Source organism: Heptranchias perlo, chromosome 8 (assembly GCF_035084215.1).
Source record: "Heptranchias perlo isolate sHepPer1 chromosome 8, sHepPer1.hap1, whole genome shotgun sequence".
NCBI classification, from domain to species: Eukaryota; Metazoa; Chordata; class Chondrichthyes; order Hexanchiformes; family Hexanchidae; genus Heptranchias; species Heptranchias perlo.
Window position 1 is genome coordinate 78,197,168 of NC_090332.1, and position 14,976 is coordinate 78,212,143.

Below are 14,976 nucleotides of genomic sequence, written 5' to 3' on the forward strand. Positions count from 1 at the left end.
GTTTTGCACGTGCGTTTCTCCTATTTTCCAGAAGGCAGACTGATGAACTGTCTAGTGAGATGAGGCCAATTATAAACCAACAAACTGTTTTATTTTACATATGATACAGAAATGATCAGAATAATATTTACAGTGAATTTTAACCTATTTCATAACGTTCCTCATAACAAAAAATAACAATGAGTGGTTAGCAGCCTAAATACACTTTTCTGACCAGTATTTTCTCTGAAACTGGTTAGCACTAAGCTCAAACAGGAGGCCTTCACTGCCCTGTGTCTGACTCACTTCCCGGATATATGGACAGCTGGTCAAAAAGCCAAAGGCTTGACATCTGACCTGTGTCTCAAATTGGCCAGTTGAGCTGCCAATCAAACCTACCACCTTGAATCAAAAATTCCCTCACCAATGACACCTCCATGGCCTGTTCACCCAAGCCCCTGCTGTGCTAAGTTTAATGGGAGCCATTTTAACATTACATACGTGAATATCAGAAGGTGTTGCAATATGCTAACGACCACTCACCGCCATTGCCTCAAATTGATTTCGATAACAGTTTTAGTTGCTAATCCATCTCCTGAGAGAATCTAGTCCCCCTTTGTTCCCGTGGCTCCAGCCTTTTCTCTCTGTCACATTTTTTAAAAAGATGCTGTACCATTGGGAATAATCCTTAGAATCCTAAATGTGACACTCAAAAACCAAAAATCCCTTCTAGGCCAAATTAGGGATGCCAACCCTCTAGAGTTGTCCTGGAGTCTCCAGGAATGAAAGATTCATCTCCTAGACACCGTTGCGAGCAACCCAGAAGAATAATAATAGGGGCATTAAAAAGCAATTATGTTTTTTTCATTGATTCTGTGACAGTGTTCAAAGAAATTCAGCACAGAAGGAGGCCATTCAGCCCATCATGCCTGTATCGGTTCTTTGAAAGAGCTATCCAATTAGTCCCGCTCCTCTGCTCTTTCCCCATAGCCCTGCAAATGTTTCCTTTTCAAGTATATATCCAATTCCCTTTTGAAAGTTACTATTGAATATGGTTTCACTACCCTTTCAAGCAGTGCTTTCCAGATCATAACAACTCGCTACGTAAAAAATTTTCTCCACATCTCTCCTCTGGTTCTCTGGCTAATCATCTTAAATCTGTGTCCTCTGGTTACCGACCCTCCTACCAGTGGAAACAGCTTCTCCTCATTTACTCTATATCAAAGCCTTTTATTAGTTATACAAATATTGGAGATGGGCAAATAGGCTGTTTGACTGGGCAGGGCCGTTGAAGGCAGAAAGTCATGTGATGAAACCTCCAGGAAGACGTCCAACCAGAGTTGGCAACCCTAGGCCAAATAGACAAAAATTTCAAAACAATGACCCCTTCACAGGTTGTGAAAATGTCATCATTATGGATTCCACCTAATACAGTGAATCTCCTAACAGTCAACTGACCACAATTAAAACCTCTAAGAAAATAAAGTTGCAATATCTCCCATGAATCTGCCGCCCCCCCCCCCTGCCAAAAAAAGTAATTGTGTGAAACTCAGGGATATTAATCCAACTTTACAACCTACACTATTCAACTCTAATCAGTTGCAGTCCACTGATGATTTCTCCATGGACAATTGTTCACTGGAACAATTATGTTCATGTGTAATTAACTATTTTGTTATCTATATCTACCTTGTACTATAGCTTTGAGTCCTGTTTTTAATCAGATAAATATCCATCTCTTTTTAAAGGACTTGATTGACACACCATTAACTGTTTCTGCTGTGTCTATTCCACATCTCAATTCTATCATTGGGTGAGAGGAAAAGGGATTTCTTCAGGTCTCTTTTGCTAGAATCTTGACAAATTTGTGCATGGGGTTTCTAGTTTTACAATCATGGGACATGATTCTAGCTCAGAGCCGGGAACCCAGCCTGTCAGCAGATAATCGCTTGGAGAACCCAGAAGCCAAATGAGTGCGTCGCAATCTGTGATTGCAACTCAATTGAATGTGAGTATTTGTGCTTTCTGGTTTACCATCTGCCAGGCGGCCAGATTGATAGGCTGGCTGCCTGTCGGAAGTGAAAAGAGCCACGAATCGGAGAGGGCACGGGGGGTGGGGGCGGGAGGAAGAGAGAGATTGTGGGCTGTGGAAGAAATCGGAGGGATTGGGGAGGTGGGCCTAATAGAAAATTGGGGGGATGCAGCATCGAGGCTGGGGGGGGGGGGTCCGGCATCGTTGGGGGGGGGGTTTGGCCGATCGCAGGTGTCCGATCACGCCAGGTGAGCTTGTTGGGTCTGGATGAAGCGCTCCTGCTCCTCCAGGCCAGCAAGCAGTGCAATAAAGGCACTCGCCTTATGGATCCGGCCCTTCTCATTTGCTTTCACCTGACATGAATTGGAAGTGATTGAAAACCCGAGTAGGTAAGGTTAAATTTGTTTGACGTTTCTAATACATAAAAAATTAAGTACCTCAACTATCGCAATGAGGTACATTGCCCCTTTAAGTATCGGCCTGTTGGCTTTAAGTGGGGGCGGGACTTCCAGGTTTCTGTTGCGTGCGCATCCAAACGCACCTGGGTTAAAGTGGGCGCGTTGGAGCCGGGATGACGTCCCCCTCCAAAAATCAACCATTTTTACTGCCCATCCGCCCCCAACCCACCTGTTCTTGAGAGTTAAAATTACCCCCATGCCCTAAGTTACCTTTCATCATTATTTGTGTCTGAGAATTTAAAAGCTTATATGATCCCTTTCAGTCTTCAATGAGAACAAATTTAGTTCTCTTTATAATGTTGACCCTTAAGTCCCAGAATCAGCCTTGCCAGTCTTTTGTTATCCCTCTTTAATGTATCAATGTATTTTTTAAATGTCCCACATATTGAGAGAGCCACAGCTATTTTCTAGTTCTTGCTTGTAATATTGTGATGATCTAATGGGTACCTGGTGCCACCTCTGGCACTTTTCAACTTCAGTGCTTGCTCCACTGTCAGAGATGGTAAATAGTTTGGGGATACTAAGGGTATTGGATGAAAATTGAGGTATTCATATACTTGTAAAAGGAAGACTTCAAATACAACTTCTGTTATCCTTCCTTGGACTGTGCCTCAAAATACTGGCATTTTGCCATCCAGTATGAAAATGAGCACAGGAGATGGAAAATGCCTCCAATGTTATGTTGAATGGCCATTGGAAAATTAAACATGAAACAATTTTTGTGGTACAGTTTACAAGGTGCCCTAAATTCCATTCGGGCCCTGGGCAGAGTTGAGGTGGATCACCCGTTGGAGGACAGGAAAATGGGGCAGAACCTGGTTCTGCTGGGAATCTGACCCATTGGAACAGTTGAGCAATTTTACAATGGAAGGAGAAATAAAGAGAGAAAATCTTCTATCCAATCCACATCCAAATCAAATGGCATTTCTGGGGGACTTCCTGAGCTACCTTGGGAATTCTACCTAGTATGCTCTTTGCAGGCCTCAGCAGAACTGTTGCCAGCTGAGAGCTGCTGTGAACCCCACTGAGGCTCCAGAAAAGGTCCCAGAATTTTTACAGCCAAAAGTAATTAACCTTAAAGGGGATTGAGTACTTTAACTTTGGGCCAGCGCAAGCTTTAATATTTTGGCTTACCTAATTTCAGCCCTTCCCAGGCCATTGATCCACCATTGAAGCAGCATAGCACCATTCCAGTTATCCAGGCTGCTGTCAGAGCTAGTACCACTGATGCACACTTACAAGTGTAGGCCACCCACCATGAGTATGCAGTTGATACAGTCCCTGCAATTTGGGATGGTGTCTTGGTCTTCCGGCACTTTCACCGGCAGAGTAACTTGATGAGAATTTCAAGCTCATGGTATTTAACAGTAAGCAATGCTGATTTGATATGCCTCATCACATATCAGCTACAATGATGTGGGGAAGCATCAGAGGGAAAGTCATTGTAATGCACCATTCATTGGCTGGAAGCTGCCTCTCTTATTCTCTCATACCCAACTGAATTTCTTATTCAGAGATGGTAAATAGTTTGGGGAGACTAAGGGTATTGGACGAAAATTAAGGCATTCATACACTTGTAAAAGGAATACTTCAAATACAACTTCTGTTCGCCTTCCTTGGACTGTGCCTCAAAATATTGGCATTTTAAACCAATTCATCTCTTAAGTAAATTAATCGAAAATATTTCACTTTATGGCAAAAGTAATTTCTTGAAATACAGTAGATATCTCACTCTCCCCACATCTCCCATAATGTAAATTGATATACTATGATCATGCTTTGTTTATAGCTCCCTTATTACTAAAGTTCAGATGATGGGAAGCACTCCCTTTCTCAATATTCTCAAGATTGGGGAGTGGGATAGCCTAAAGTAAGGTCCATACTCGCTAATGTCCAATATCATACTATACTTCACATTACTTTGACCTGATATTTACTCTAGCTCATGTATATTTTGAACTGGTGGAGTTGAGTATTGGTAAACACGTAACTAGTTTTCCAATAAACTGTACCAAGGCTTCTGTAACTTGCTTAAAAATTAAAAGCATGTGATACCTGCACCATAGACCTGTACCTTTAATCACTGGCACTGCAACTAAATCAAAACTAAAACCCCATTTTAGAAAATGCGATCCCTTTACAAGAAGTTATCTGTGCAGGTTCTACAATTGTTTCACTGTGATGAGCAAATGAAGCCCAAGTAATTGAGTAATGTTTTATCTTGGATGAAGATTATACATTTTAAGTGTTACAACTAGTGGAATTTAAATAAATATGAAGTGATTTGGCAGATTGGAATTCTACGCTAGGATCAGGTATGTATTGTGTGGAATTACTATTAAGCCTTTTTCATTTAACAGTGGCATGTACCACAGTCCCTTCATTTATACCAAAGAACTTCTGATTTGGTTGTACAACTTGCATTTCCCCCAAAACAATTCCATACTGATGGTCAGAAATTTAAATTTGGTATAACTAAGTATTAAATAATAAGAGACATGGAGCTTGAGAACCGTTCATTTCTTTCAATGAGCTTGACACCAGGGCCCCGATTTTCAAAGGAAATTGCAGGTGCGTTGGGGGCAGGGGGGCTGTGAAAATCAGGGAAATCTCGAGCGGGTGAGGAAGCCGGCTCCAACCCGCCGACGTCTGGGTTCCCCACAGATGCTTCTGTGTGCATGCGCGCCTCACGAATGCGGAAGTCCCGTCAGCAATTAAAGCTGGCGGGATCATAGTTAAAGAACCAAATGTACCTCAGAAGTACTTAAGGTATTTTATTTCTGACGTAGTAGATAGTTAAAACGATTTTAAACTTACCTGGACGGCTTTCCCACCGCTTCCGACTCACAGGCATGAAAAGCCGAATCAGGCAAAAATAAACAAAATAAATTAAACATTTCACAAAGTTAAAAAACAAAATAAACGTACCTTTCCACCCTGCTTCGATGTCCCTCACTCCCCCTGATACCTCCCTCTCCGATGTCCCTCTCAGCCCCCGATGTCCCCTCTCCGGTCTCCCCCTCTTCCCCCCCCACCACCCCCCCCCGATGTCCCTCTCCGATCGTCCCCCTCTCCGATCGTCCCCCTCTCCGATCGTCCCCCTCTCCGATCTCCCCCTCTCCGATCGCCCCCTCTACGATCTCCCCCTCTCCGATCTCCCCCTCCCCGATCTCCCCCTCCGATCTCCCCCTCCCCGATGTCCCTCTCCGATCTCCCCCTCCCCGATGTCCCTCTCCGATCTCCCCCTTCCCGATGTCCCTCTCCGATCTCCCCCTCCCCGATGTCCCTCTCCGATCTCCCCCTCCCCGATGTCCCTCTCCGATCTCCCCCTCCCCGATGTCCCCCCTCCGATCTCCCCCTCTCTCCCCTCCCCGATTTCCCTTCTCCCCCCCCTCATCATGCCTTCCCCCGATCTCCCCTTTTCTCTCCGATCTCCCCCTCACCCCCCCCGATCTCCCCCGATCTCTCCCCCCCCGATCTCTTCCTCTCTTCCCCCCCCCGATCTCTCCCCCTCTCTTCCCCCCCCGATCTCTCCCCCTCTCTTCCCCCCCCCGATCTCTCCCCCTCTCTTCCCCCCCCGATCACTCCCCCTCTCTCTCCCCCCCCAATCTCTCCCCCTCTCCCTTCCCCCCGATCTCTCCCCCTCTCCCTTCCCCCCGATCTCTCCCCCTCTCTTCCCCCCCCGATCTCTCCCCCTCTCTATCTCTTCCCCTCTCTTCCCCTCCCCGATCTCTCCCCCTCTCTTCCCCCACCCGATCTCTCCCCCTCTCTTCCCTCCACCCGATCTCTCCCCCTCTCTTCCCCCCCCCCGATCTCTCCCCCTCTCTTCCCCCCCGATCTCTCCCCCCACCCCGATCTTCAGCGCCCTCCACTCTCTGTTCCAGCGCCAGATGACGTCTCTCTTTCTCTTCCCCGCCCCCCCCCCCCCGCTTCCTGCCCCCCCACCCCAGGCGCCGCAGTTCCTGTCAGTCAGGCTGGTTGCCGGACGGAAAACCCGGAAACAACTTCAATCACCATCAATTATATCACGATTGCGTCGGAAAAGATACGTTTTTTTTATTCGGGTTTGCCATGCACACCTTCACCTCCCCGCTGACAACGTGCCACCATTTCAAAATTGAGCCCCAGGTCCAATTTATCAATTAGCTTTAGGTCCCTTCCAATCTGTTACAGAGAATTCGTTGGTCCCAAATTTTTGACTTTATGACATTCAAACTTACAATGTTTGTATTTTTTTCTGTTTCCTTATGGAGTGTTTTGCCAGTGTAACTATTAATGAGCATGTTATCATTCTTCTATTTCTTTTGCCAGGATGGAACTAAACTTCAGGCAATTGTTGCAGAAGTTTTAACAGAAATTGTGGGGATTGCTATCATCAGGAATGAAGAGGTATTCACTAATTTACACTTTGCAGATGCCACTAGAGACACGCTAACTACCTGTCCACTGGAGAAATAAGTAAACTAGTATTTGGGATCTCCAAAGATTCTATTATTATCTAAGCACATTTGTGGATGTACATACAACTTTGAAAAGTTTGAGTTTGGAGAATAAGGTTGGAAATGTTGATGGCATGCATAATTACTCTTTTTGAGCGATCACTTTCATAACCTCTCCACTGTTTGGCTCGTGTCAATATCAAACTTGTCATTCATTCCTGTGGAGTTTCTGGCAGTTTTTGGTAATATACAAGATGCTCACTGGCCTGCATTCTGTCTGCCTGCCTGTTTTAAGTGTCACTCATCAGCAAATGTGCTGAAGTTTATACTTTAAATGTGGTAACGCAAGCACCTGCTAGAGTTTAAATATATGATTAATTTAAAAACATATGGCTGTTGTAATTTATTAAAGAAAAATGTTATTATCCATCTAAGGTGTAATTTCAGCCCCATCATCGCTTCTGAGCTGACAGACGGGAATTTAGTAGTAGTAAGGTATAATTGACTAGCTATATGTTACAGAAGAACTAGGAAAGAACATCTGCTCCTAATTTCTCCAGTCTGAAGTATTTTCCTCCTGATCTCCCTTCCCTGGTATCCTCTGGCAACTGGAGCAGGCACAAGGTCCCAAAATTCAATGGGTGTCAAAATGTTTATGGAAAGCAAATACTACTGCATATGCAGCATGTACAATAATGGCAGCCCAACCATTATTTAAACATTCATGGCATTGGAAGTAAATGGGGGCAAATGGATTGAGACAGCCCAAATTAATTGAATTGATTTCGGTTCACAGAGGTGAAAGGCCAGTGTTTAACCCACTGCAGCACCCAGTTCCCTCATTTTTCATGTTCAACTTGCAGTATTTTACATTGGTAATCATGTCTAAAGCCCAAGTACACATTATAGAGCCGATTTTAACTTTCAGCGGCGGTTGAAAACTGACGGTAGATGATTGACGGGCAGTTATACACACCACCCGATTTCTATTCCGTTGACTTCAAGTGGAAAGGAAATTGGGTGAAGAGTATAACAGATAGCCAATCCACTACTGCCAGTTTTCCGCCACTGCTGAAAGTTAAAATCAATCCTTTATATATGAGTATAATGAAGATTTTCACCAAATATTGCTCAATTATTTTCACGTGTAGTGTGTTGAGAAGACATTAATAAACTTGCAGAATGGGCTTGTAAATGGCAGATGAATTGCAATATAGATAAGCGTAAGGTGTTACATTTGGTAGGAAGGATAAGGAAGCCACATACTGCTTAGAAAATAGAGTCTAAATGGGGTAGAGGAGCAAAGGAATCCAGAAGCACAGATAGACAAATTACTAAAAGTAGCAAAGCAGTTTAATAAGGCCATAAAAAAAGCAAACAAAGCACTGGTGTTCATAGAATTGAAATGCAGAGAAGTTATGTTAAACTCTTATCGAACCTTGGTTAGACCACACTTGTAGTACTGTACCGTTCTGGTCTCCATATTATGGAAAAAATATTGAGGCACTGGATACCAGAACCAAGAGGTTATACTTATCAGGAAAGGCTGAACTGGCTGGGACTCTTTTCTCTAGAAAAAAGGCTAAGGGGTGACCCAATAGAGGTCTATAAAATGATGAAGGGGTTTGATAGGGTAGACACAGAGAAGATGTTTTCACTTGTGGAGGGAGTCCAAAACTAGGGGTCATAAATATAAGATAGTCACTAATAAATCCAATAGGGAATTGAGGAGAAACTTCTTTACCCAAAGTGTGGTAAGAATGTGGAACTTGCTACCACAAGGAGTAGTTGAGGCAAATAGCATAGGTGGATTTAAAGGGAAGCTAGATAAGCACATGAGGGAGAAAGGAATGGAAGAATATGCTGATAGGGTTAGATGAAGAGGGGTGGGAAAAGACTCGTGTGGAGCATAAACGCTGGCATAGACCACTTCGGCCGAATGGTCTGTTTTTGTGCTGTAAATTCTATGTAATTCTATGTGTGTCATTTTGCACTGGTAAATCCAGGTGTGTGTTTTATGTGAATGTGTGTTTAGATGTATGGAATAACCTTTCAGAGAGAGAGAACGTGCATCATAAGGTAAAGTTTGAGAGGCTCTGCTCGTGGTGCTTTCTCCAATCTATTCTTGACCTGCATTCCTGTTGAGCGAGATTCTGTGCTAGTAGCAGAACCTCACAAAATATGTAGTGGATTTTATACAACAAATCCCACAGTAGTTAAATTTCAATTTTTCCCCCACAGATTAAATTGTGACTGATCAATATAAAGATTATAAAGATGTTCCTATTTTTGTTTGCGCTAACTGAAGGTATTTTTTTCCCCCTGTTCAATGTGGGTTTTTTTCTCCTTCCAGAATATTGAATATATCCGTTCACATTATAACATTGAAAACTTTATTTACTTCAACCATCACCAACGTGAAGAACATGGTCATCTCTATCACTTTGCTTTGAACCCAATTTTCCATCACTATACCAGACATTTTCTCAAGGAGATACTCCGGATGACTTTTAAGTCATGCCTGTACTACCCTGTTTACCCAAAATTATCACAGCATAAGGTAAAAAAAAGTTATAGTATTTAACAGATATTGGAGTATACCAGTTGTAACTAAATTATCTATATATCTTATTTTAAAAAAAATTGTACTTCTGTTTGTTTTTATGTTCCATCTATATGTGTTGAAGTTGTTATCTACGAAGAGTGGAGAATAGACTTTTGTAAATTGGGTGGTTTATTATGTACAACTTTAGACCTAGATATAGACAGTTGAAAGCCTAAAATATTGTCTTGGTACAACATTAAATTTACCTAAACTAAAGGTGCTTCTGAACTTTCTTTGGACCTAATATGGCTGATTTGTAATTAGCATAGAGGTGTTTTTCCATTTGAAAACTGCCTTAAATTGCAAGTGCCATAAAGTTTACCATTTGTTTTGCTGCAATTTCCATAGAGACTATAATATCATTACTCAATATCATATTTAGGCTCATTAGTGCCACCTAGAATAGGAGATTCATTCCTAAGCTTCAGGTGATACTTTAGGTGCTTTTGGCTTAAATTTTCTCGAGTTTTACAAAATATATTTCAGATTTATTTACTGAGAAATTAATTAATTATCTGTACATTCCTTCCTGGAAGTAACTGTAAACCTTTTTTTTCAGATGAATAGCCCACATGCTCATTCCCTGACATCTGCTCTTCATTACCTAGTTCCAGTGCGCCGGAGACGACAAATTATCTATCCATTGGACGAACTTGGCATTAACGCCCCATCAAAGCGAGTCACACAGGATAAGGTGGGTGGTTGGAGGTGGCACTGTGTCGGCCAGTTTCAGGACTTTGTAGATGGAGCAGTTTTGCTGTTTGTACTCACGAGAACTTGGCTTCTAATTACAAAAAGAGCTAAAGGGATTCCAGTTATCAGCCCCTCACAACCTGAGGAATCTATATATTTGTGTAGTCAACAGTGCAAATAACTGGCATACAGATCTCTACGTTCATCCTTTAATCATCTAGAAACATTTTTATTTTTAACTTCTAATGTTGCATTAATGACCAGTGTGACTAGTACCATTTATTATAAGAATATAAATAGGTGGAACATTTTGTTGCAAGTTTCCATTATTGTGTAATTTCATGTCTTCAGAGCAGTATTGAATGAATTACTTGCAATTTTTTCTCCCTGTGTGCCTAGCCTTTGCTCAGAGGTTACCTCTTGACAACATAGCCATGATCAGAAAATTGTTATGTGGACAATCTATATGTACATTTTAAATATAGCAAGACTACTATTTGATCAGTTCCAATTTGTGAACAATTATATAAGTCTTAATGTTGATGAGCTACCACTGTATGTTCCAGTGGCATCAGTAAAACATATTAGAACATAAGAAAGAGAAACAGGGATCGGCCATACGGCTCCTCGAGCCTGCTCTGCCATTCAGTCAGATCATAGCTGATCTTCGACCTTAACTCCACTTTCCCACCCGATCCCCATATCACTTGATTCCCCTAGAGTCCAAAAATCTATCTATCTCAGCCTTGAATATACTCAATGACTCAGCATCCACAACCCTCTGGGGTTGGGAATTCCAAAGATTCATAACCCTCTGAGTGAAGAAATTCCTCCTCATCTCAGTCTTAAATGGCCGACTCCTTATCCTGAGAGTATGCCTCCTAGTTCTAGGCTCTCCAGCCAGGGGAAACAACATCTCAGCATCTACCCCGTCAAGCCCCCTCAGAATCTTATATGCTTCAATGAGATCACCTCTCATTCTTCTAAACTCCAGAGAATATGGGCCCATTTTACTCAATCTCTCATCTTGGACAACCCTCTCATCCCAGGAATCGATTTAGTGAACCTTCACTGCACCGCCTCTAAGGCAAGTATATCCTTTCTTAGATAAGGAGACCAAAACTGTGCACAGTACTCCATGTGTGGTCTCCTCAAAGCCCTGTACAACTGTAGCAAGACTTCCTTACTCTTGTACTCCAACCCCCTTGCAATAAAGGCCAACATGCCATTTGCCTTCCTAATTGCTTGCTGTACCTGCATGCTAACTTTCTGTATTTCTTGTATGAGGACATCCAGATCTCTCTGAACACCAACATTTAATAGTTTCTCACCATTTAAAAAAAATATTCTGCATTTTTATTCTTCCTACCTATTCTTCCTAACCTCATATTTCCCCACATTGTACTCCATCTGCAACCTTCTTGCCCGCTCACTTAACTTGACCATATCCCTTTGCAGACTCCTTGTTTCCTCCTCGCTGCTTACTTTCCCACCTACCTTTGCATCATCAGCAAACTTGGATACATTACACTTGGTCCCTTCATCTAAGTCATTAATATAGATTGTAAATAGCTGAGGCCCAAGCACTGATCTTTGCGGCATCCCATTAGTTACAGCTTGCCAAACTGAAAATGACCCTTTTATCCCTATCTCTGTTCTCTGTCCGTTAATCGATCCTCTATCCTTGCCAAGATATTACCCCCAACCCATGAGCCCTAATCTTGGGTAACAACCTTTTATGTGGCACCTTATCGAATGCCTTTTCGAAATCCAAATATACTGCTAGTTACTCTAATAAATTTGTTAAACACGATTTCCCTTTCATAAAATCTTGTTGACTCTGCCTAATCATATTATGATTTTCTAAGTGCCCTATTACCACTTCCTTAATAATGGATTCCAGCATTTTCCTGACGACTGATATCAGGCTAACTGACCTGTAGTTCCCTGTTTTCTCTCTCTTTTCGTGAATAGCGATGTTACATTTGCTACCTTCCAATCCGCTGCGACTGTTCTAGAATCCAGGGAAATTTGAAAGATCACAATCTATGCATCCACTATCTCTGCAGCCACCTCTTTTAGAATCCGAGGATGCAGGCCATCAGGTCCAGGGGATTTGTCGGCTTTTAGTCCCATTAGTTTCTCTAGTACTTTTTCTCTACTGATATTAATCGCTATAAGTTCCCCACTCTCATTATCCCCTCGGTTCCCCACTATTTTTGGTATGGTTTTTGTGTCTTCTACTGTGACGATAGATATAAAATATTTGATTTAACATCTCCGCCATTTCTTTATTCCCTATTATAATTTCTCCTGTCTTAGCCTCTAAGGGACCAATGTTTACTTTTGCTACTCTCTTCCTTTTTACATACTTGTAGAAGCTCTTGCAATCTGTTTTTCTATTTCTTACTAGTTTACTCTCATATTCTATTTTCTTCCTATTTATCAATTTTTTGGTCATCCTTTGCTGGTTTCTAAAATTCTCCCAATCCCCTCAAGGCTGACTACTATTATTATAAGAATACCATTATTCTTCACAACATTATACGCCTCTTCTTTTAATCTAATACTATCCTTAACTTCTTTAGTTAGCCACGGATGGATCACTTTTCCCATGGAGTTACACTTTTACCATTTCTGTCCTTTTTTAAAACCATTTTTCATGGAAATTCCGGTGCAATTTGGCATTCTTATTCTTTCTCCAGGAAAACCTTTCTTCTTTAAGTGAAAACAAAGCAGCATTATTTTAACAGCACAACAATCTTTTGACACTTACTTGATTCTCTGTACCTTTTTCCAGACATCACAGTTGTTAAAATTCATACTGTTGCCAGGCTGATAAGATTACTCATATTCATAGTCATAATTCTGAGACAGTAGATTCCATTCATAAGCAAGACCTTGATAATTAACTTGGTCAATAAACTGGGTTGCCTTATTGAGTTACTGGCCAAATGATTGACCTTTTTTTTACATTTTTATTTAGATAATTTATAGAACAGAACAGGGAACATAATCATGACATACATGATAGCTTAAAAAGAGAGCAGTAGAAAAAATAAACAACAGGTTTATCTGGAGATCTTGAACACTCCCACTGAAATATCAAGAATACAAAGATTCAGCCATTTACAACATTTGGAGTGTCACAATTGTACTACATTACTCAACCAAATATTTGAAAATAAAGTTCAAAATGATGTTACCATAAACCAGTTAACTTGCATAGAAGTTCATATACTCACTTGAAGGGTGGTACCAGATAAGTACCCCACCGGCCCAAGAACAATAAAAGCCACAGGAGTTTTTTTTTCCTCTACTTTAAAAATGCAAAGTTGTAGATGGTATGTGTAGAGAGTTTAAATGGGCGGAGGTTATTGAATTCAGCTTGACACTTCTGTCTCAACGTCAGTGCACGTGACATGCAAATCTGAATTTGTGCATATAATCTGACAAATTGTAAGTAAAACACATGGGGAAAAAACTGGAAGAAAGTACCCTACCTCCAAACTACTAAGAACCATGAGTTGACTGCCCTCACTGAGGAGTAGGTGAGGGCAGACACAGGGCTCTTGAGAACCTCAAAGCTTCCATTACAGCCCATAGAAGCTTTGACCAATTAATGCTTATGATCAGGGATGTTGTGTTAACCCTCACAAATAATATTCCTGGAAAGAAGACCTTTTTTAAAAACCTCTTCTTTTGGATATTATGTGATTATTTTAGGCTTTGTTATCCTGTAATTATGTGGCAGGTTATTGGGGGCCATCGTGATTGAAAAATGCATCATCAGGGTTGTGTGCCTGGTGCAACGAACTGAAGCAATTATTTATAATGTAATTACATGAAATTGTCCTTATAGAGTTATTTGAATATTATATCATTAATAATCTAGCATTTTGATTGGTAAGGGAAACATGGAGTTCACAATACTGAATTTAGTTTACTAAAGGTAAGCATTTTATGACCATGTATTTATCATACCCCAGTCTCTTCTCAATATGTCTGTTTTTAATAGAATATAAGGTGCTGATTTGAACTTGTCCTCCAGTAGATTGCAACTTGTGTTGGATTCAATGCTGGAACTGTAGAATATGTCTTTAATATTAGATGCATTGTTTCAATTTATCTCCCCTTTTAAAGTAGTTTTCTTCGTCCCCTCCTATTTATTTCACATGTATTGTGTACCATTCCTTGTCTGAGAGGATGAGGCAGGTGGCCTACTACTAGGCTTTTGCCAGTGTTGCTTTTGAGACACCTACTGATTTTTTTTTCATTGCCTCCCTACAAGAAAGCACCTTTACCTTGACACAGATCAGGAACTTGTGAAATTTGTAACAGTGTTGTAACCATTTTGTAACAGTGTTGTTTCAAATTTTCATTTATACAGATCACTAAATTTAGTTCTATTCTTTTGTACGCACGTTACCAATTTTCCATAATTTTTACCTGCTGATTTTGGTCTGAAGTATAAGATTATTTTACATTTTTGCCTTCCAGATTTAATAAAAATGTTTCAGTGGAGCTGTGTAGTAATGCTGCATTTTGGAGTGCTGATGAGCAGCAGCATAGAGCAGAGGAACACAGATTTCTGTTCGAGTTCTACTGTATTGCCAATCTCAGCTGTGCTGCATGGGAAATTTATACCTGCCTTTCACTCCTAGCAGTGATGACAACATTCTTGATTTACTTATAAGATCTCTAGATAGATACAGATGAGAAAAGGCCATTCAATCCATCTTAGCTGCCTCCATCACAGCATACTACTGT

The 14,976-nt window shown here is 41.3% G+C and overlaps 1 protein-coding gene across 2 annotated transcripts in view; it reads left to right on the forward strand.

Annotated features, from left to right (window-relative positions):
• cfap61 (cilia and flagella associated protein 61) overlaps positions 1-14,976 on the forward strand; it is a 227,752-nt gene that overhangs the window by 94,600 nt on the left and 118,176 nt on the right. For both annotated transcript variants that reach the window (XM_067989400.1, XM_067989401.1), the window contains 3 exons: positions 6,781-6,858; positions 9,262-9,468; positions 10,073-10,207. In XM_067989400.1, coding sequence (XP_067845501.1) covers positions 6,781-6,858; positions 9,262-9,468; positions 10,073-10,207 — 420 coding nt within the window. The remainder of the gene's footprint in view (positions 1-6,780; positions 6,859-9,261; positions 9,469-10,072; positions 10,208-14,976) is intronic.